This window comes from Schistocerca serialis, chromosome 12 (genome assembly GCF_023864345.2).
Source record: "Schistocerca serialis cubense isolate TAMUIC-IGC-003099 chromosome 12, iqSchSeri2.2, whole genome shotgun sequence".
Lineage (NCBI taxonomy): Eukaryota > Metazoa > Arthropoda > Insecta > Orthoptera > Acrididae > Schistocerca > Schistocerca serialis.
In genome coordinates, this window is record NC_064649.1 from 22,779,138 (window position 1) to 22,803,314 (window position 24,177).

Genomic DNA, 24,177 nt, shown 5'->3' on the forward strand with positions numbered 1-24,177 from the left:
AGAAATTTAAACTAGCAAACAGACAAAACTACCTGAAACTGGAATATTCCATGGGGAATTATATATCACTGGCACAAAATGTTGTTCAACTTTCAGAATCCATGCAGACAAACAAAACAGTCAGACAATACAGTGTTTCAGATTTTTTGTTTGGAAATGGTATAATATGAGTCAACAGTCTACAGAATTTGAACTACGGTTATGGGAAAATGGGAGTGCTTCTGCTGCGCTATGAACTTAAGTACATTTCAGGGTTCATAAATATATGTGATGAAATTGTGGAAAATGAGTGCAAGCAATCTACATAAACATCTGGAAAGAAGACATGTCAGCTGTCAGCAGACAGGTGTTTGAATAAATGACATTGTTGTTAACACGGTCTTCAGTTTGATGCAGCTCTCCACACTAATTCCATCTATGCATGCCTTTTTGCCTCCAAGTAACTACAACATACATCCACATTCGAACGTACTTCTATGTTCATCGCTATGTCTCCCTCTACAATTTTTACCCCCCCCCCCCCCCCCCCCGCTCCCCACACACACACGCGCGCCACACATTCACACTTCCATCTATTACCAAACTGACAATTCCTACAAGCTTCAGGTGGTGTTCTTATTAACTGATCGGTTCTTTTAGTTAAATTTTACCCAGTTCAATTCAGTACACCCTCGTCAGTTACACAAATTGCCCATCTACTCTCCAACATTCTTCTCTAGCATCACATTTCATAAACATCTATCCTCTTCTTGCCTGAACTATTCATGACTTACATTTACTTCTGTGCAAGGCTACACTTCAGACATATACCTTCAGAAAAGATTTCCTAACACTTCAATTTATTTGACATTAAGAAATCTCTCTTTTTCAGAAATTCTGCTCTTGGTATTGCCAGTCTGCATTTTATATCCTCCCTGTTTCAATCAATCATTTTCAGTTATTTTGCTGCTCAGTTGCAAAATGATTTAGGCAAAATATATGTATGCTGTGAAAAGTGGCAACTGACTCTAAATAATGAAAAGTGAGAGATCATCTGAATGAGTACAAAAAGGAATCCACTAAATTTTGGTTACATGATGAATTGTACAAATGTAAAGGGTATCGATTCAAATACATACTTAGGGATTGTAATTTCAAATAACTTAAATTGGAAGAATCGTACAGATAATGTTGTGTGTGTGTGTGTGTGTGTGTGTGTGTGTGTGTGTGTGTGTGTGGAGGGGGGGGGGGGGGGGGGAGCAAACAAAAGAATTTGTCCTGTTGGTGGACCACTCAGAAGATGCAACAGGTCTATGAAAGAGTCTGGTTACATTACGCTCGTCACTGTGCAGTATGGGATCCTCAACAGATAAGATTGATAAAGGACATAGAAAAACTTCAAAGAAGGGCAGCTCGTTTTATGTTATTGTGAAACAGGGGAGTTTGTGTCTTGGTATGATACATATGTTGGGGTGGCTGTCATTAAAACAAAGGTATTTTTTGTTTGTGGGAGCATGCAGGAATGAATGTGGTGGGGAGACAGTAGGGCTGCTAGCTGAGTTAGGGGGTTGGAAGGGGAGGGGGAGGGGGAGGCAAGAGGAGTGGAGAAGGAGGAAGTAGGGTCCTTTTCCTCTCCTGTACTGCTCTGCTCTCCCCTCCTCCCCCTTTCCCATCCCATCATTCACCCCACCCCCCCGAGCTCAAACTTCCCAACTGCACCTAGCAGTTCTACCCTGTCCCCAACACATTCATTCCTGCATGCCCCCACAAGCAGCTCTACATCTTCCCTCACCCTTATCCTGCTATCCCTCCCCCCAACCTGCCCCAACCATCTCCTAACCCCCACCACCCACAGATTGTTTTTCCCCATCAGGCTCACTTGATGTGTGCAGCCCAGTCTCGGCAGTCAGAGGCAGTAATTGTGTGCAAATGTATAGCAGTCTTTTTGTTGTGCTTCTCTGCAACTCAGTCTCTTCAATGTACTGAGTAAAAAACTCTCTTTTCATAATGTTGTCATTATTCGATCCTGAATTTTCTGTTACAACAATGAAAACAGTCAATTTTTGACATAATAATTTAATTGGATAGATAAAAAATCTAGTCACCGAGTGGTGGAGGAACACACACAGAAAAGAGAGTTGTAATTAGGCAAGCTTTCAGAACCAGTGGCTCCTTCCTCAGGCAGAAGCGTTAAAGGGGAAGAAAGAGGGGTGAAGAAAAAGGACTGGAGAGGTATAGGAAAAGGGGTAGATTTCGGGAAGTCACCCAGAACTGTGGTCAGGGGAACTTACCACATGGGATGAGAAGGAAAGACTGATTGTTGGGGAGTGCGTTGGACAAGACTTGAAAACCTGAGAGCTTAAAGGTGGAAGACAGGGTAATATGCAAGACGGAGATTACTGATTAAACTTCATGCATGAAGTAAGAGTGAGAAGCTAAGCGCATTGTACATAACAGACGTGGGAGGGGGTGGTGAAAAATAGACGGGTAAGACTATGGCAGTTGTAGAAAACTAAAATGGAATGAAGGAAAGAGTAGATGCTGTGAAGAAATGCTGAGACAGAAGAAATTAACATAAATTAAGGCTAAGTGTATGATGAGAACCAAAGACATGTAGTGCTAGTTCCCACCTGTGGAGTTCTGAGAAACTGGTGTCTGGGGGAAGACTCCAGATGGCGCGTGATGTGAAACAAGCACCAAGGTCACGACTGTCATGCTGTAGAGGGTGCTCTGCAATGGGATATTGTGTGCTGCCCTCTGCCTACACCCATTCATCCTAATTGATAATTTGCTGGTAGTTGTGCAAATTTAAAGGCCAAACAGTGTTTACATAATAGCTGGTATATTATGTGTGTCGTTTCACAGGTGGCTCTCCCTTCAATAGTATATGTTTTGCCAGTTACAGGGCTGCTGTAGGTGCTGGCGGTAGGGTACATAGGGCAGGTCTTGCAGTGGAGACGGTCACAGGGTAGGTGCCATATGGTAAGGAGTTGGGTGCAGAAGGAGCATAGGGCCTGACAAGAATATTGCAGAGATTGGGAGGACACGGAAAGCTAATCTAGGTGTGGTGGGCAAGATTTCAGACAGAATAGGTCTCATTTCAGGGCATGATTTTAGGAAGTCATGGACCTGTCAAAGTAGCTGATTAATACATTCCATATCAGGATAGTACTGAGTCACCAGTACTGAAGTTGTTTTCTGGAGGGATCATCAGTACCAGGATTGGATGTGATGACCCAGAAAATCTGCTTTTGAACTAGGCTGGTGGGGTAATTACATGCAGTGAAGGCTGTGGTGAGAATGGTGGTGTATGGCTGTAAAAAGTCAGCATCTGAACAAATATGTTTTCCGCAAACACCACGGATGTACGGGAGGGAATATTTGACACGGAAAGGATGGAAACTGTCACAATGTAAGTCCTGTTGTTTGCTGATTGGTTTAATGTGAGCGGAAGTGTATAGCTGGCCTTCGGTGAGGATGAGATCAACTTCAAGGAAAGTGCATGGGATTCGGAATAGGACCATGTGAAATTTAACTAGGAGAAGGTATTCAGAGATTCCAGGAATTTTAACAGGTCAGTGTCACCGTGAGTCGATATATAAAATATGTAATCACTGTATCTAAACCAAACCAGGGGCTGTAGCCTTACGGATCGCGGGAGAGCCCCCTCCGAGCTACCCATGAAAATCTGACATGGGAGGGAACCATCCTGATCTACTTGTAAGTCTGCCCTCAAATGTAAAGTAGTTTAAGAATAAAGTTGATTAAGATGAGTAGGAAGGATGTCATAGGTTTGGAATCAGGTGGGCACTGACTGAGGAAATTTTCAGCAGCAGACAGACCATGTACATGGTACGGTGACAAGCAAGGTGTGCGGTGGGAGTGGGACGGGCACAGATTTCAGACAATCTTGAAAAGGTCATTATCTTTCATAAAGGAGGGGCGTCTTTGTACTATGGATTGCAGGTGCTGATCAACTAAGGCAGATATACATTCGGTGGGTGCTTTGAAACCAGCAGCCATAGGACGGCCAGGAAGATTGGGTTTGTGGATCTTAGGAAGAAGGCCAAAGATGGGGGTGTGTGGTTTAGGTGGGATGAAAAGTTCTATGGATTGAGGTATTAGTCCTTGTTAGGGGCCTGAGGTTTTACAGAGGGGACTGCAGGCCAGTATGAATCATAAGGATGGGATCTTGATGGCAGATGCTGTATGTAGAGGTGTCCTCTATACCAACATCCCCCACGTACATGGTCTGTCTGCTGCTGAACATTTCCTCAGTCAGCATCCACCTGCTTCCAAACTTACGAAATCCTTCCTATTCACCTCAATCAACTTCATGCTTACCAACAACTAATTCACCTTTGAGGGCAGACATACAAGCAGACCAGGGGTATGGCCATGGGTACCAGGATAGCTCCTCCTTATGCCAACCTCTTCATGAGTCGCTTGTAGGGCGCTTTCCTGGGATCTGTAAGTCCTCACCCCCTGGTTTGGTTTAGATACATTGATTACATCTTTACCACACGGACTCATGGTGAGACCGATCTGTTAAAATTTCTGGAATCTCTGAATACCTTCACCCAGTTAAATTTCACATGGTCCTACTCCAAATCCCATGTGACTTTCCTCGATGTTTATCTCATCTTCACTAACGGCCAGCTACACACTTCCGCCCACATTAAACCAACCGACAAACGACAGTACTTACATTTTGACAGTTGCCATCCTTCAAATGTCATAAGTTGCCTCACTTACAGCCTCGGTATTTGAGGCAAGTGTATTTGTTCAGATACAGACTCTTTACGGCAATACACCACCATTCTCACATCAGCCTTCACGGCATGTAATTACCCCACCAGCCTAGTTCAATAACAGATTTCCTGGGCCATCACTTCAAATCCTGGTACTGTTGAATCCTCCAAAAAATAACTTTGGATTGCACCACTGGTGACTCAGCACTATCTTAATTTGGAATGTATTAATCAGCTACTTTGACAGGGCCATGACTTCCTAAAATCACACCCTGAAATGAGAGCCGTTCTGTCTGAAATATTGCACACCACACCTAGAATAGCTTCTCTGCAATATTCTTGTCAGACCCTATACACCTTCTGCACCCATCTGCCTACCCTATGTCTCCTACCTCTGTGACTTGCCCTATGCACCCTCCTACCACCATCTATAGCAGCCCTGTAACTGGCAAAACATATACTATCAAAGGGAGAGCCACCCGTGAAAGGACACATGTCATATACCAGCTGTTATGTAAACACTGTTCGGTCAACTACCACCAAATTATCAATTAGGACAAGTGGGCACAGCATGCTCTACAATATGACAATCGTGACCTCGGTGCCCGTTTCACGACAAGCGTCATCTGGACCCACCTGCCTTAATTTATATTAATTTCTTCCATCTCAGCATTTCTTTACAGTATCTGCTCTTTTCTTCACTGCGTTTTAGTTTTCTAAATCTTTCTTTGTCTTACCCATCTATTTTTCACCACACCCCTCCCTTGTTTGTTACATACAATACACTTAGCTTTTTGCTCTTGTTAACTCATGCATGATGTTTGTGCAGTAATCTCTGTCTTCCACCTTTAAACTCTCAGGTTTTCAAATCTCACCAAATGCAGTCCCTAACAATCAGTCTCTCCTTCTCATCTCATGCAGTACATCTCCCCTGACCGGCAGTTCTGGCTGACTGTCCCGAAGTCTGCCCCTTTTCCTAAACCTCTCAAGTTCTTTTCCTTCAACCCTCTTCCTCCCCCTTTAACCCATCTGCCTGAAGAAAGAGCCACTGGCTCTGAAAGCTTGCCTAATTACAACCCTCTTTTATGTGTGTGCTCTGCTGCTACCAGAATTTTCCATTATTCAATTTAGTGAAGTTCATAAAGGCGTCTATGATAGATCTGAATTTGTGTTGATAAGGCATCCAAAGAATTACTGATAGTTAACACTGAGGCTGCAGATAGGTATTAGAACATAAGAGGTTTGTATCTAACTTTAATATAATGGGATAGATAAAAAATCTACTCATCAAGCAGCAGCAGGGGAACACACACATAAAGGCACTGAAATTTGCAAGCTTTCAGAGCCAGTGACTCCTTCTTCTGGCAGAAAGGATGAGGGGGAAGGAAGAGGGATGAAGGAAAAAGCCTGGTTATGTTTAAGAAATGGGGACTTTACACATGTGTTCTCCTGTCACTGCCGGTAGATTTTTTATCTTAGCCGATTACATTATATTTTCAAAAATTTATTTCTATCAAATTCTGTGTTCCAACATCTGAGAATGATGCCACCAAACCCATCATTTACTCCTCACTGGTGTAAACTTGTTACATATGAGCATCTTTATTTGCAGCTTCTTCTCTGGTTGACAGTAGATTCACAAACAGTGTGTGAGCACACACACGGTAACATTTGCTATGCCACCCTAGTGCTTAGACATTTTCAACAACCCTTCCTACCCATCTAAAAACCCAAATTGACCACCTAATTCTTGATAACACGCATCCATGTCAAGCACTATTTCCTCATTCATTAAGAAATGTGAAAATCCAACTGTCCACTTGCACAGATGGTTATCACTGAGCTGTGCCAAAACACAAACTCTATGACATAGTATTTAAATATGCATGTTCCCCATAATGCAGTTGCTTCATGTTTCATACTAATGCGTCCTCATCTTCAAACTATCACTCTAGCAGACCAAACTGATCTCACAATATTCTTTTATTGAACCTCCATTGGAAATGCATTTTCTGCTTGCCTCTTCTCTTTGCCTGTAAATCTGTTTTCACTCTCCTTTTCTCATGTTACTTTACTATATTTCCTTGTTACTTACTATTTTTTGGCACATGTTCTTTCTTACTACACGTTTCTCTAATGACCCATAACAGTTCTCAAGGAGCTAGACAGGCTCCACTGTCCAACACTCGACACTCCACATTCGAAGGGATTGATACTCTTTCTTCACAATTACATTACAGGTGCTGCTTGATAATAGTAATTACCTTATTTTTCTTATATCTAAAGGTTAAATAAATAACGTTAAATAGCTATAAACAAATAGTTTTGAGGATACAAATTTTTACAAGAGATCATTGGTGCATAATTTTAAAGGAAATATATACATTGAGATGAGTGCATATTGGAATAGCAAGAGGGGAGGGTCTGTGCTTAGCTTGTCTCTAGAAGCTGGTTTAGTTGGAGCAAATGTAAAAACTTTATTTTATTTTTTACGCGGTGCTGGGGTACAAGAAGGTAGCAACTCCCCAACCTACTGTAGAAAACTTACGTACGGCGAATAAAGTTTGCCCGCCATCTCTGTGGGAAGAGAGATGAAATACAGAACATATTATCATAGTTTTCAGATAATCATGATTATAAAATATTTGAAGTCATAGAGGGCTGCTGTTGAAGGAGGAAACAAGCTCTGTGTATCACAAGAGAAGTACTTTGGTAAATGAAGCAGTTATCAAATAACATGACTAATTTACTATTTTTATATAGTAATTTAGAATTTTCACAATATCAAGTCTGAGTTATAATAATTAAACAGAGCTACATGAAACTGATGAACATGAAAATAAATTTGAATAAAACATATTTCATTCTTCAGAAAGTGCATTCTCATTTGTGTGGTGTCCTCTTCAACTTGTTGGAAAACTGATAATGTTTCCATAGCTGATGAGGTTTTATTACTGATATTAATATTTATAAATCTGGATTAAGTTTAAAGTGATTATTAAATGAAGTTTTCACATAAGAAACACAAAACCACGAAGGAAGCTTAACCATTACAATCCAAACTGCACAAACCATGAGGAGAATGACTCCAACTGCAATGAAGAGCACAGCATACCAGTACTGCATGACCCATTTCTTGAACGAGGCAATGCTCTCGTCCGAAAGGAGCAGTTTGCGAAGTGTCGCTAGAGGTCCTGATGGGTCGACCTGGAAATTTGTGAGTTTTGTTTTACATAGTTGTTAAAAACAATTATCTTTATGAAAGGGGAGGTTACAGAAATTAACCTTTTGCTATTGCATCTGCAATACTGCTCATAACTTTGTTGAGTGTGTGAAGGGGCTACACTCTAGAACAACCCTACTGTAAAAACATCTTTTAATTAATTTCAGTTTGGAATTACTGTATGTAGTTTCTATCAAATAAATAGATCTCAAATTTGAAGCTCCTAATTTTATCACAATATAATTATGATAAAATAAAAGGTAAAATGGCGTGAGAAGGTTACAAAATAAGAATTGTTCCTAAAGCAGAGAGATCAATCAGAAATACACTGCAAAGAGACGTACAACTAAATATAAATTTCTGGTTTTGCAACATGTGGCATACAGGTGAAGGTGCAAGACGGGGTCTCACCTCACGACATTTCTGGAAGACGTCACAGTAACCGTTGTAATCGTTGCACGGTGTTCCCGGTTTTGCATACATGTCAGGTACATCGTACGGATACTGGTTCCATTCAAATGACGACCTGTAAGGAAGTAATTGGGATGCATGTGTAGACATGAACAAAACACATTTCTGAGCACTGAGCATATTATTCAATAAGAAAAAAATATATTTTCCTGCTGTTATACTTAGAACTTAATCTGAATATCAATTTTTCTAATCTATTTGCTCCTTCTCTGTCAGAAATACTAAATAAGAAAAGAGAAGAACAAATAAAAATTGTGAAGTATAAGTTCGAGAAAGTCATTAGTGGCTGAGAAGGGCCCAAAAGTGAGGAATAACTGAGAGAGTTGTCGGATGTTACCTAGTACTTGTTCCCACTGCTTTTGTTCCCCTGATGTCACCTTGAAAGCTGAAGCTTGCCACTGAAAAGTTCCTTTAAGGTGTAATGGTCACATTGTTTAACAGTTTCTCATATTGAGTGGAATATAGAATATACACAGAAGATTTGGAACTGAAAGAATACAAGGAAAGTCAGACTTCATGAGAAAGAAATTGCTTCTCCAATAATGATACACAAAACCACATAGTAAGGGCAAGGGAGGAAGATTATGGCAGGATGGCAAGGGAATGTGGCTGTGTAATTTTCAGAGTGGCTGCCCTAGTCTTTTACCTCAAACCAATTCAGGGAAACCATGCAAAACCTAAATTTGGATGGCCAGAGATCTGAACCGCTGTTATTCCAAACATGAGTCCGGTGTCTTACCACTGCAACGGTCAGCTCGTTAACTGAGCATAAAATGTCACCTGAAATCAATTTAACCCTTCACCTCTTTACAGGATGATTCTTTTGCTGGTTCATTCCTCAAATGTGCCTAATATTCTGCAGGTACTTATGCCTGATATTGTGAAAGACTGTTCAGCTGTTGTAGCTATTAACAGTTGAAATCACAGGTGCAGAAAATGTCAGGAACAAAAATCATAGAGGGAGATCAAGAGATGAATACACTAAGCAGATTCAGAAGGATGTTGGTTGCAGTAGGTACTGGGAGATGAAGAAGCTTGCACAGGGTAGGGTAGCATGGAGAGCTGCATCAAACTGGTCTCTGGACTGAAGACCAGAACAACAACAACAACAATTCATACAGATTATTATGATGTTTTAGTGTCAGGAACACATCCCTACATTTATGGAGACCAATTTATAAACACCACACATCTTCAGATTGATTATACCGGTAATGTAGAATTTGTAAGGCTGTTGTATAATATTCAACTGTTAGCTCCTTACTGTGCTACAGGTAATTCCCTTGGTAATTTGTGATGAGAGGTGGAGCTACTTACAGACAGGGCTGGTTCTCACCCGGCTGCTTGCAGCACAACTCACAAGCCTTCGTCTTCTTGTCGTTGGGCCCGGGTGTGCACTGGCACGACTCCAGTCCGTAGGCGAGGCATATGGAGCCCGTGCATTCCTGTGCGGCAGAATGGTGGTGGTTAGGGAGAACACTGTCTTCTTTATGCTTCAAATTTATCCAATTACTTCACACAAAAAACATTTTGCATCACCTTCATATCTGTGAACTAAAATTCAAGCGGAGGAGGAGTAAAAGAATAAGCTCTATAAAACAAACAACAACAACAACAAAACGTACAAAAAACACAGAAATAAAGGCACTTTGTCTGAAAGTGTGCATCTGTGAAATCAGAATCTGCCACTGGGCAACACTAAATACTGTGATTCTCCACACTGTGTATTGTAAGGTGCTCAGACCTTGTTCATCATGCTGTCCACGAGGTGCGTGAGGTGTCACTGCTCCGGCCTGTCCCACTCTCTGATGGCGGCCTTGAGAAGGGTTCCTGTGACGACATACTGTATGCCGAGATGTACCTCCCGTATTAGGAAAAACAGTTAAAAATACCTGATACTTGTTCTGCATGTTAGTTGGTGACACACTGTTCAACTGTACTATGTGATACCTGCAGCTATGCCAATACTCAGTACTTATTTATTATGTTTACCTGACTTATGTATTCATGTTTCTCACTTTCAGATGTGTTAAATGGTGCTTAAGATCAATTAAAATAATTTAATGACATGTAGACTGCAAAGATCACCATCTCATTTCATCCACTAAACTACAAAAATTCATTATGAATATTATGATAGATTTCTACTCACAGCATAGAGAAGGTGTTCAGAAGCCGACAGGCATCTTTAATAACACACAAGGCATATAAGCAGGAAGTTTTATCTAAACTACACAGTAGCCACTTGTCTGTCTCTGTGTGTGTGTGTGTGTGTGTGTGTGTGTGTTTGTTTGTTTGTTTCTCCTCTCCCCATCTGATGAAGGATTTTGTCCAAACACTACAAATCTAACGGTCTACTATTAAAAGTGTCTGTCTGCTGTCCAGCACCTCCACTACTGGTGGTGGACAAAAATATGGAAACACATTATTGTATCTAATACAGTATAGGAAAACTATTGGCAATCAAAGAAGCATCCACTCATCTCAAAATGGATAAATACACATTTTGTATGGTTTTCAAGAGAATCTTATACCATTTCTCTTGCTAACTAGTGGCAACTGCAGGTAACAGTGATGGAGGTAGAGTGTAGACCAGGAAGGTTAAATAATATCTACATCTACATGGTTACTCTGCAATTCACACTTAAGTGCCTGGCAGAGGGTTCATCAAACCATTTTCATACTACTTCTCTACCATTCCACTCTCGAATGGCACTTGGGGAAAAAGGAACACCTAAATCTTTCTGTTCGAGATCTGATTTCTCGTATTTTATTATGATGATCATTCTCCCTACCTAGGTGGGTGTCAACAAAATATTTTAGCATTCAGAAAAGAAAGTTGGTGATTGAAATTTCGTAAATAGATCTCACCACAAAGAAAACCACCTTTGTTTCAGTGCCTGCCTTCCTAACTCACGTATCATATCAGTGATACTCTCACCCCTATTGCGCGATAACATGAAACAGGCTGCCCTTCTATGCACTTTTTCAATGTCCTCCGTCAATCCTACCTGGTAAGGACCCCACACTGTGCAGCAATATTCCAGCAGAGGACAGACAAGTGTAATGTAGGCTGTCTCTTTATTGGGTTTGTCGCATCTTCTAAGTGTTCTGCCAACAAAGCGTAGTCTTTGTTTCGCCTTCCCCACAATATTATCTATGTGGTCTTTCCAATTTAAGTTGCTTGTAATTGTAATTCCTAGGTATTTAGTCAAATTGACAGGCCTTAGATTTGTGTGATTTATCGTATACCCAAAATTTATCGGACTTCTTTTAGTACCCATGTGGATGACCTCACACTTTTCTTTGTTTGGTGCCAACTGCCGCTTTTCGCACCATACAGAAATTCAGTCTAGATCATTTTGTAACTGGAACTGATCATCTGATGACTTTACTAGATGGTAAATTACAGCATCATCTGCAAACAATCTAAGGGGGCTGCTCAGATTATCATCTAGATGATTTATGTAAATCAGGAACAGCAGAGGACCTATGACACTACCTTTCGGAACACCAGATATCATTTCTGTTCTACTCGATTATTTACCATCTATCACTACGAACTGTGACCTCTCTGAGAGGAAATCGCGAATCCAGTCACACAACTGAGACGATACTCCACATGCACGCAATTTGATTAATAGTCGCTTGTGAGGAACGGTATTAAAAGCCTTCTGGAAAGCTAGGAATATGGAATCGATCTGAGATCCCTTGTCAACAGCACTCATTACTTCATGGGAATAAAGAGCTAGCTGTGTTGCACAAGAACGATATTTTCTGAATCTGTGTTGGTTACGTATCAATAAGTCATTTTCTTCAAGGTGATTCATAATGCTGGAGTGCAGTATATGCTCCAAAATCCTACTGCAAATTGAGGTCAATGATATGGGTCTGTAATTCAATGGGTTACTCCTTTTTCCTTTCTTGAATATTGGTGTGACCTGTGCTACTTTCCAGTCTTTATGAACAGACCTTTCGTCAAGTGAGCAGTTGTATATGATTGCTAAGAAAGGCTCTGTAGTGTCTGCATACTCTGAAAGGAACCTGATTGGTATACCATCTGGACTGGAAGACTTGCCTTTCTTAAATGATTTGAGTTGTTTCGCAGCACCTAAGATATCTTCTTTTATGTCACTCATGCTAACAGCTGTTCTGGTTTTGAATTCTGGAATATTTACTTCATCTTCTTTCATGAAGGAATTACAGAAAACTGTATATTTTATTGATCTAAAAACAAAGATGATGTGACTTACCAAATGAAAGTGCTGGCAGGTCGACAGACACACAAACAAACACAAACATACACACAAAATTCAAGCTTTCGCAACAAACTGTTGCCTCATCAGGAAAGAGGGAAGGAGAGGGAAAGACGAAAGGATGTGGGTTTTAAGGGAGAGGGTAAGGAGTCATTCCAATCCCGGGAGCGGAAAGACTTACCTTAGGGGGAAAAAAGGACGGGTATACACTCGCACACACACACACACATATCCATCCACACATACACAGACACAAGCAGACATATTTAAAGACAAAGAGTTTGACCATTTAAATATGTCTGCTTGTGTCTGTATATGTGTGGATGGATATGTGTGTGTGTGCGAGTGTATACCCGTCCTTTTTTCCCCCTAAGGTAAGTCTTTCCGCTCCCGGGATTGGAATGACTCCTTACCCTCTCCCTTAAAACCCACATCCTTTCGTCTTTCCCTCTCCTTCCCTCTTTCCTGATGAGGCAACAGTTTGTTGCGAAAGCTTGAATTTTGTGTGTATGTTTGTGTTTGTTTGTGTGTCTGTCGACCTGCCAGCACTTTCATTTGGTAAGTCACATCATCTTTGTTTTTAGATGTATATTTTATTGTTAACATTTGACCATTGTGGCCAGATAAACCATTGTCTGCTGGGTATACAGCTAAATCATTGGATGTTGTTGGGTCTAAAAATAAATTGTCAGTAGCTGTTTCACATTGTACTTCAACCACGTAGGAAATTTTAATGTGGAAAATAATCTAAAGTTGGACATCGACAACTCTTGGTGCCCTCGCTCAGTACTGTCTGACAGGAAAACAATTTTAATGTCTCCACATATAGTGATTCTCCAGTTAAGTCTGCAAAATGTCATTAAAACTGTTTGCAGTTGCTTTTTGAAGCTTCAGATATTTCCTGCCTGTGACCTGTAAATTGCCAGTACTACAAGCTTGTGTGTTTCTCAATCCACTATTGTGGTATAATAAAGCTGTTCATCATATCCCTTAACTTGAAGGGTGAGGGACTTAACTCCATTTTGTGTGTGTATAGCCACTCACTCTTTTACATTAGCATGAAATTAGGTGGTATCCATCAAGATGAAACTGTTGAATTTTGCTGATTACCACAGAGCAAGAAGTTTGCTGAAATTTCATCTACCCATTTCATTCTCCTGAATGGATATGAGAAGTTCATCTTTTTTTATTTATAAGGCTTCTGATAGTTTGATGGCTCTTCTTTAATATCCTTAACTTCAGCAGCTCTATAATTTTGATGAATTTTCCCAGAAAACCCTAGTGAACACATTGGAGATCACTGTGATAGGCTGGATAGTGCTTTGATCAGATTGGGTGCCTCTGGCAGTCAGCCGTGCAAGGTGACTTACCAGAAGTATTCATATGTAAACCGTGCTGTGTACAATGTAACTGAGTGAGTGGTGATGTTTCCAGAATGAAATTTTCATTCTGCAGCACAGTGTGTCCCTATGTAAAACTTCCTGGCAGAACATAATCATGTATGAGACTGAGAATCAAGCTTGGGACCTTTGCCTTGCATAAGCAAGTGTCTACCGACAGAGCTACCCAAGCATGACTCACGAGCCATCCTCACAGCTTTAATTTTGAGTGGTGATGTATCTGCCATACCTGTACCCATACATCCCTCTCCCACAAGTGAGTTTCCTACCTCTTCATTAACATCTTCCACAGGGTGTTTCATTCAGGCCATATCATACTGCTCAAAGGGGAACATAATCTTTACATTAGTGAAAGCAGCATTCTCAGCAGTATGCCTAATGACATTCTCAATAGTATATTGAGGTTATGGTCCACAATGTTACCAGTACCCCTCCTATTATTACATGATCTTCCCTTCTAAGATGCTTCCTCAAAGAGTCTAAATCAGTGGTAACATCACTGAGTCTGTGGGCAGACTTGATTTCGTAAGTCATTGGGGGAGAGGGAGGAACATTTTACCCAGATAAGTGTTAAATCCTTAGCCTGAGACACTACAGTGAAACTGGTTGCACCAAGATATTAAATGGAATTGTGTGATATACAATACTATATAAAGACAAGCAGTTGTATAACATCGTTACCAAGAGCCTAAAAATTTTCTTGAGTAATTTACATCAAACTTTTTCACAGTACTCTAATAAATGTCCGTATACACATAGACTACACATTTTTTAAAATATATATGGTATACAAGCACTTTTTCCAGTCCTCGAAGCACTTCTGAATGTCACATTTTGTTATGGTGTTCAGCTCTTTCAGCCATTCTGTTTTTAGCTCACCAATCATGGCAAAATGACATCCTTTCACAATTTTCTTCATCCTGAGGAATAGAAAGAAGTTGCAGCAGGCCATATCTAGTGAATATGGTGGCTGAGGTAACATAATGTTTTTTATTTTTTATTTTTTTATTTCTTTGGCAAAAACTCACAAGCGAGGATTGAGGTGCAAGCAGGGGCATTATCATGATGCAATTTCCTCGAGTAGTTTTGCCACAGTTCTGGTTATTTTCTTCGTATCACTTCATGCAAATAGCATATGGCAGGAACTCATGATGCACTATCTCATTGTAATTGAAGAAAACAGTGAAAAAAACCTTCACATATTATCGAACCCTTTGAGAATTCCCCCCCCCCCCCCCCCCCCCCCTCTCTTCAGGCAGTTTCCATTGGGATGACTAGCCCCCAGTTTCGATGTCACACCCATATACCTATGTTTTATCAGCTGTTATAACCTTCTTCAGAAGTTCTGGATCATTGTCGACTTCCGACTTCATGCAGCAATTCCTGATGTCTAGGTGATGACATTTCCAGTCAAAATTCAACAGTTCTGAAGCGAACCTTGCTGCTACACATTTGTTCCCAAAATATTTGAAAAAATTGGTTGGAAGAGCCAAAGGATATACTAACATCAGCAGCAACCTCTCTGACGGTGATTCAGTCATTTTCCAGAACCATTTTCTTTACTTCTTTTGCACTGTTGTCAGTAACTGATGTGCTAGGGAGTCCAACATGGTCGTCACCTTCAATGTCTTCTTGGCCCTCTTTGAAATGTTTGTTACTCGTAAGCTCTTGTCATACTCATAGTGGATACGTCACAAGCCATAGTGAACATTCCAAATGCTCTGCTGCATTTTACTCCATTTTTCAAGGAAGATTTAATGCAGATCGTTTGATCCATCTTTTTCAGAAGCAACAATTTGCACATCACTCGAAAACATATATAACCTTTTCAATTGTCAACAATAAACTACATATTCAAAACACCTCAAAATGTAAAAATACATCAGGAATACATGAACCAGCAAGATAAAAAGAAAAAGAAATGAAAATTTGATGTACAAAGTCTGCCAATTAAAAAATTCCTGTTACTTATTGATCACACCACCTATATACAGGTTGAGTCACTAACTATTGCCACCTAGAATAACTCCGAAAGTATGATAGTAGCTGAAAAGTTTGCTGGACAAATGTAGCATGGGACAATGGGGGCCATAATATGACGTTGGTTTTTTGTTGCTAGGTGGGGTTGTGTCAGAGATATGAAGATCAACTTTGTTTTCTTAAATGGACTGCTGTAGTTTGGTACCTAATATCTAAGAGCGGCTGTTGAGATGAATCCAATGATGTGTAACAGTAAGATCTTTGAAGGTCAACGAAGGTCAAAAAGGTGGCACAAACATCCATCTACAGAAGGTGTTCAAAGTGATGACCATTGGTATCAATGCAGTGCTGAAATCTTCTTATCGTGAATGGAGTGGTATTCCTTATCACATGGGCACTTATCAAAGCACATGCTCTGACAATTCTCTCTCGCATATCTTCAGGTGTAGTCATAACATCCTTATAAACAATGTCTTTAATGAATCCCAACAAGAAAAAATCCAGAGGCCTCAAGTCTGGTGAATGAGCTGGCCATGACAAATTTCCTTCGCGTCCAATCCAACGATTTAGGAATTGTCTCTGAACAACTGTATCTTAAATGTATCGGAAACATATCTGGCAAAGGAAAGTTACTAACAAGGAAATGGAAATTTGTACTCTTGCCACTGTGGTTCGAGACCCTTGTGTTAGTTCATGTCAAATCACAAGGGAATCTGGCATGAGCCAGAATAGTGTTGTTCGTGTTCTGCGCCACCAGAAATATCATCCTTACCATATCGGTCTCCACAAAGAATTAAATGGTATGGATTGTATGCATTGCATTGAATTCTGCCGATGGGCTCAAGTTCAGATTCATAGGGATGATGCATTACTTAATTTGATTTTATTTACTGTGGAGGCTACATTCATGAACCATGGAAATGTTAATTTGCATAACATGCATTATTGGGCAGCTGAAAATCCATGTTGGCTGTGGCAAGTTGCACACCAACTGAATGATTCATTGGAAGAATCCTAAGCAAATGCAGTCTGAAAACAAAGGAAGTAGTTTACAGTACACTTGTTCTCCCACTGCTTGAATACTGCTCACTTGTGTGGGATCCGTACCAGATAGGACTGATAGAAGAGATAGAGAAGGTCCAATGGAGAGCAGTGCACTTTGTTACAGGATCATTTAGTAATCATAAAAGTGTTACAGAGATGATAGATAAACTCCAGTGGAAGACTCTGCAAGAGAGACGCTCAGTAGCTTAGTATGGGCTTTTGTTGAAGTTTCGAGAACATACCTTCACCGAGTAGTCAAGCAGTATATTGTTCCCTCCTATATAAATCTCGTGAAGAGACCACGAGGATAAAATCAGAGAGATTAGAGCCCACACAGAGACATACCGACAATCTTTCTTTCCGCGAACAATACGAGACTGGAATAGAAGGGAGAACTGATGGAGGTACTCAAGGTACACTCTGCCACACACTGTCAGGTAGCTTGCGGATTATGGATGTAGATGTAGATGTAGAAAAACTGTGGTCGATGAGTGTATGGTGTGGGATTCTGGAGGACAGAATTATAGTCCCCTATTTCATCGAATGAAATCTTAATGGTAGGAAGTACACAACATTCTTGCAAGAAACATTAGGTCTGTTATTGGAAGAAATACCTTTAGGAACAAGGAACAGAATGTGGTATGAACACAATGGGTGTCCGGCACATTTTTCGCTGATGGCCAGAAATGAGTTGCAAAGACAATTCCCAAATCATTGGATTGGATGTGGAGGAGATGTGTCGTGGCCTGTTTGTTCGCCAGACTTGATGCCTCTGCATTTTTTCTTGTGGTATTCATAAAAGACATTGTTTATAAAGATGTTCCGAGTACACCTGAAGATATGCGAGAGAGAATTGAAAGAGCATATACTTCAATAAGTGCTGATGTGATAAGGAATACCTCTCAATCAATGATAAGGAGATTGCAGCACTGCACTGATACCAATGGTCATCACTTCTAACACCTTCTGTAAATGGACGTTTAAGCCACCTTTATGACCTTCAAAGACCTTACTGTTGCACATCATTGGATTCATCTCGATAGCCGCTAACAGAAAATAAGTACCAAACTACAGCATCCCATTAAAAAAAAAAAAAAAAGTTGACCTTCATATCTCTGAAGTGGCCCCACCTAGCAACAAAAAACCAACGTCATATTTTGGCTCCTATTGTCCCATGCAACTTTTGTCCCACAAACTTTTCAGTTCCTATCATACTTTTGGAGTTATTCTTGGTGGCAACAGTTAGTGACTCACCCTGTATAATAGGGAAAGGTTATTACCAAAAATCTTGAAAAGTTGTTGACCAACTTACTTCAAATTTTTGTGCAACACTCCATTCATAGAGACATTGGCCACATTTTTGCAGTCAGTATTAAATATGGTAGCAAGTCATTTAAACTGTTATGGAATTGTTTCTCCCACATATATTTTTTCTCCTTATGTATAATTTTAAACAAAACTTGTATATCCAACTATATATTTTTTGTGTTCTTCTTCATACTTGGTTTTAACACAAAACAGGAACATTGTTTTCATGGCTTATGATTATAATTTCTACTATGAAATCTGAATAACTGAAACTTTGTAATCCTATAATTTGCAGATTAAAACTATGCAAAACACTGTCATTGAAACTACTATCCTTAAAGATACAGAAGCAAGAGAGGTCTCTCATACACCATATACCAATTATCATAACCTATTTACCCATTTATTTTGAGTGATTTCACTGCCAGATCAAGGTTTCATAGTCTATCATAATAAAAAAGGCTCAGGATAACCGAGGGGAGGGGGGAGGAAATGTACAGAGAGGAGGGGTGGGGGAGTAGGCATAGCATGAAGGAAGAAAAAGATGAACAGAGAGAGAGCAGGGGAAAGGAGGTGATTGACAGAGGGGGAAGGGGGAGGAGTACATGAATTATATGCAATTGCCATACATATTTAGCAATTGCAAAGCATTGCCAGGTTCATTAGTCATATATATATATATATATATATATAATGGAAGGAAACATTCCACGTGGGAAAAATTATATATAAAAACAAAGATGAGGTGACTTACCGAACAAAAGCGCTGGCAGGTCGATAGACACACAAACAAACACAAACATACACACAAAATTCAAGCTTTCGCAACAAACTGTTGCCTCATCAGGAAAGAGGGAAGGAGAGGGGAAGACGAAAGGAAGTGGGTTCTAAGGGAGAGGGTAAGGAGTCATTCCAATCCCGGGAGCGGAAAGACTTACCTTAGGGTATTTTACCGGAAAGAAACTGGAGATCTGGAATGAGAAAAGGCGAAAAGGTGTTGGTTACAGCTGGGCTATGTTGGATTTGGGTTGGTAGACAACGATGTGCATAAAGGTTAGGTGGTTGTGTTGCCGCCAAAACACGTTAAAGGACGGAGAAATTCGGGAAAATTTCGAAAAAACTGCATGTAGTTTATTAAAAGGAGTGGTATTGTGGTGGCAGATTATGAAAATGAGGCTAACAATTGTCTGACGAAGAAATAATGGCGTTAAAACCTGTGGGAAGCGGCTAAAAATGATCAGTGATGTGGGAAAAACGGAAATGGAAATAAAGCGAAAGTTATTAGAACTGGCCGAAATGGTTGTTTAAAAGGTGAAAGGAGCTGTTTGTGAACTAGAAACGGTGGATATTATAGCGGCGGTAGTGCTGAAAGCGGCAAAAAAATTTTTTTGGTTATGGTTTGGAAGTGGGTTACGTATTATTGAGTATATATATAGGCGGGATAAAATAGTATAGTAAGTCTTTCCGCTCCCGGGATTGGAATGACTCCTTACCCTCTCCCTTAATACCCACTTCCTTTCGTCTTCCCCTCTCCTTCCCTCTTTCCTGATGAGGCAACAGTTTGTTGCGAAAGCTTGAATTTTGTGTGTATGTTTGTGTTTGTTTGTGTGTCTATCGACCTGCCAGCGCTTTTGTTCGGTAAGTCACCTCATCTTTGTTTTTATATATCCTAAAAATGTATACTGCTGCAGAAGCATGATAGCTGTATTATAATTTACAGTCGTATTAATAATTATTATGACAGTACGTGAAACGTACCCCCATGAAGCACACAAATTCCTCGTTGCAGACAGTCTTGTTGGGTTTGTTGAGGGATGGTGGGCACATGGCATTGCGACCGCTGCAGAAGCTCGCGTCCCGGCAGCCGTTGTCATCTCGGCACTTGTCTCCGAACTTGATCTGGCAGTCGGTCGTGCAGCACGGACCCTGGAAAAGTCAAGTGAGGTGGGCACTGATAATTAATAAATGTGGATACAATAAACTAGCTGTAGTGCTTTTTGCTGACCACATTACGATGTTATATAGTCTCTGGACAGAAACACTTAACTATGCTATAATGTGATATAAATCTGACATATACGTTCCGAAGCTGAAAATGCGATTTTGAGGACAGCAACTACAGCATTCCACTCCCTGTGGTAATAATAAATTGCTTTAAAATCTATGTGTCCTAAAAAATCTTGTAAAAATATGAAATTCAAGTACAATATAAATCTCTCCAGTGCTTCTAAACATGATAAAAATCTGCTCTTAATTTTAATTAAGGTCAGAGTTACATATTTTCCTGAACTAGGTAAAATTTTTAGGTCCAGAAAAATTCCCTATTTAACCTCTGACTGGTAGAATGCTTTGTGTGGCAGAAGTCGTGTTGCAGTGGGAACCAACAATGCCAGTACAATTCGCATAGGTTTAAATGTTACAAACACGAACAGCAACACTAACATCATTCCCTCCTGAGCAGCAGCAGGTAAATACACAAACACAAAAAAAACTGTGTCACCAAAAAATAATTAATGTAGAGTAATGAAATTTAGGGAATACATTTGTCCAGGTAACATATTTAAGTAATTAACATTGCAAGAACAGAGGTTAATGTAATCACAACATAAGCCATTGCAAACGGGAAATGACAGGGATGGTTAATGCTATTTGTGGACGATGCTGGGTTTGTCATCCAATGGCGCCTTATATATGCTCAATTGGTGACACATCTGGTGATTGAGCAGGCCGAGGCAACGTGTGAGCACACTGCAGAGCATGTTGCGTTAGAACAACATGCATGTGAGCTAATGTCATCTGGAATGACATCAGTGTTACCGTCCATGATTGTAACATTACAAACTATGCAAGTTGTATGACATTGTCGGTTCCCACTGCAATGCCACTTCTGCCACACAATGGCTCGGAAAACATCACCTGGAATGTTCTTCACGAACAGCAGCATGACGGATTTAATCACCAGACTGATGTACAAATTTGCAGTAAGGGTGTGTGAGATAACCACAAGAATGCTCCTACAGTCATACAAAATCACACCCCAGACCAAAACTACATGTGTAGTTCAAGTATACCTTGCATGCAGACAGGCTGGTTGCAGGCCCTCAGTTGGCCCCCTCCTAACCAACACACGGCCATCACTGGTGCTGAGGCAGAACCGAGTTTCATCAGAAAACACAACAGACCTCCACCTGCCCTCCAATGAGCTCTCACTGAAGGCACAAATGGGAGTGGTTTGGGGTCAGTAAAATGCACATTAAAGGGCATCTGGCTCAGAAGTCCTCGAAGTGACCAATCTGTAAGAGTTCGTTGTGTCACTACGGTCCCAGCTGCAGTTCACATTGCTGCTGCATATGCAGTATGATGCGGCAGAGCCTTATGCTGAATGTGACGGTCTCCCCTCTCGGTAGTGCCACGTGGCCATATGGGGCCAGGTCGTCTTGTGATCGTACATTCTTGTGACCATTGCTGCCAGCAATCATGTACAATGGTTACATTCCTGCCAAGTATTCCTGCAGTATCACAGAAGGAACATCCAACTCCTTGTATCCCTGTTACACGACCTTGTTCAAACTTATTGAGGTGTTAATAATGGCTTCTTTGTTGCCTTCAAGGCATTCTCAACTGACATCAACTCATCATGTCCAGTCTGTGAGGTGATTAACCCTTTAACTGCTCTGGAGGTGTTAATGCACGTGCCTTTGTACCTGTCCCTGTGTGCTCTGAACATGTTTATGCACACCAGCAGTCCTTCTACCTGATACTAGGGTTGGGCTGGGTTGGGTTGTTTGGGGAAGGAGACCAGACAGCATGGTCATCGGTCTCATCGGATTAGGGAAGGACGGGGAAGGAAGTCGGCCGTGCCCTTTGGAAGGAACCATCCCGGCATTTGCCTGGAGCAATTTGGGGAAATCATGGAAAATCTAAATCAGGATGGCCGGACGCAGGATTGAACCGTCGTCCTCCCGAATGCGAGTCCAGTGTCTAACCACTGCGCCACCTTGCTCGGTCTACCTGATACTCTAAACAAGTCTACGCATAGACATGTTCAGAGTACCAGGTAGGAGGAGTGGTGGCACGCGTAAACACATTCAGAGCACAAAGGGACAGGTACAAAGGCGCGTGCAGAAACACGTCCAGAGCAGTTAAAGGGTTAATGCACATGACTGTTACAATGTGCATTTACAGCAAACCTGATTTACATCCTTATAAAGCCGCTAATAGTGCCACTCTCATGCGACTGATACAAAATTTGAGCAGACATAATCTCTCAGATGTAGAAACGTGCCTACCAATTTTCGTTTATGTCTCACAACATCCTCTCGATGTTGCGATGATTTTTTTCCCCATCAGTATATTAACAAAATTTCCACATATTTGCACAGTTTTGTTCGTATCCTGTTTTGTGTGGAGTTCACGAGACTGTGACAGGGTGACATCACATCCACCCTCGGATGCAGCACTCTGCGGTGCACGTCGCCATCAGGTTTCAACTGATGGCTGGCAGTGGCAAAAAGGTGTGATCTACACTGTCTAGACCCTCGTTGCACTTTGTTACAATAACAAAAAAAAAAAAAAAAGATTGAAATTTGTAATTGATGTAATGAAAATGTTTAGTGTCTGTTTGGGGTCGGTTGATGGCAGATGAGGTCAGTACTTCAGTGATAATATACGTATCGTATACTGCCCAGAGAGGAATTTATCCATGGAGCTTAAGGACAATAAACATCAGTTGGACAGTACTTACCAGAGAAAAATTTATAAGGGGAATCAGCGAATTTTATTTTGGGAACATTAAAAGATTCACATCCTTACACCTGAAATTATGGGCCTGTCGTACAAGTGAAAATAATAAAATTTTGAGTGTATTTTCACTGAACAGTGGTCATTTCTGACTTAATAACTGTTAAGCTTTGTTCTACAAGTGGAGGTAATAACCCCGTTCTCTCTTACTCAGACTTGTCAATGGAAACTGCATGTTTTCTATAAGAGTGCTTCAGAAAACTCTAAGGCAGCTAATATTTTTATGAACATAGGAAAGATTTTGTGTGTGTGTGTGTGTGTGTGTGTGTGTGTGTGTGTGTGTGTGTGTGTGTGAGAGAGAGAGAGAGAGAGAGAGAGAGAGAGAGCAAATAATGAGACTGGCTGCACTATGAGTGATATGGCAACAGGTGTTCTACCTGTGTAGACTAGACTGTTATCCCTTCCAGATGCACAGTCCGAGTTTTAGCTCCATACAGCCATTATGTGATTTTTGAGAGTGCCATCAGTGAAGATGCATTTTTGTTATGTGTTATGCAAATGGAAGAGCTGAATTTACAGTGATGTGATGCAATCAAGTTTTATGTTAAACTTTGGGAATCTGCCAATGTTACCGTTTGAAAAGTTGAAACTGGCTAATGGGAACATTCCTTATCAAGAGAACACATTTTTTGCTGGCAAAAATCATTTTTGGAAGGCTGAGAACACGTTTAAGATGGACCTCACTCAGGGAGACCTCCGGCTTAAAACCAACCCCCCCACCCCCCTCTCTCTCTCTCTCTCTCTCTCTCTCTCTCTCTCTCTCTCTCACACACACACACACACACACACACACACACACACACACACGTCACATGGTGTATTTGTTACAGAAGTAGTGCAGCCCACTAGCTAACAAATGCCAATTACTTGGAATCGGATTACAATTTTCAAACTGTGTCATTTAAGCCCGATGAAAGATTATAATAGTAAGATTACTGTGTCTTTGGAGCTCTCGGGATACTGTG

At 40.7% G+C, this 24,177-nt stretch overlaps 1 protein-coding gene across 1 annotated transcript in view; it reads right to left on the reverse strand.

Moving 5' to 3' along the window:
• Positions 1–24,177, reverse strand: part of LOC126428361 (uncharacterized) — a 205,936-nt gene that overhangs the window by 29,562 nt on the left and 152,197 nt on the right. Inside the window, exons 12-15 of the mRNA XM_050090291.1 lie at positions 20,171–20,338; positions 9,742–9,869; positions 8,365–8,479; positions 7,803–7,937 (exon numbers count right to left, since the gene is read on the reverse strand). Coding sequence (XP_049946248.1) covers positions 7,803–7,937; positions 8,365–8,479; positions 9,742–9,869; positions 20,171–20,338 — 546 coding nt within the window. The remainder of the gene's footprint in view (positions 1–7,802; positions 7,938–8,364; positions 8,480–9,741; positions 9,870–20,170; positions 20,339–24,177) is intronic.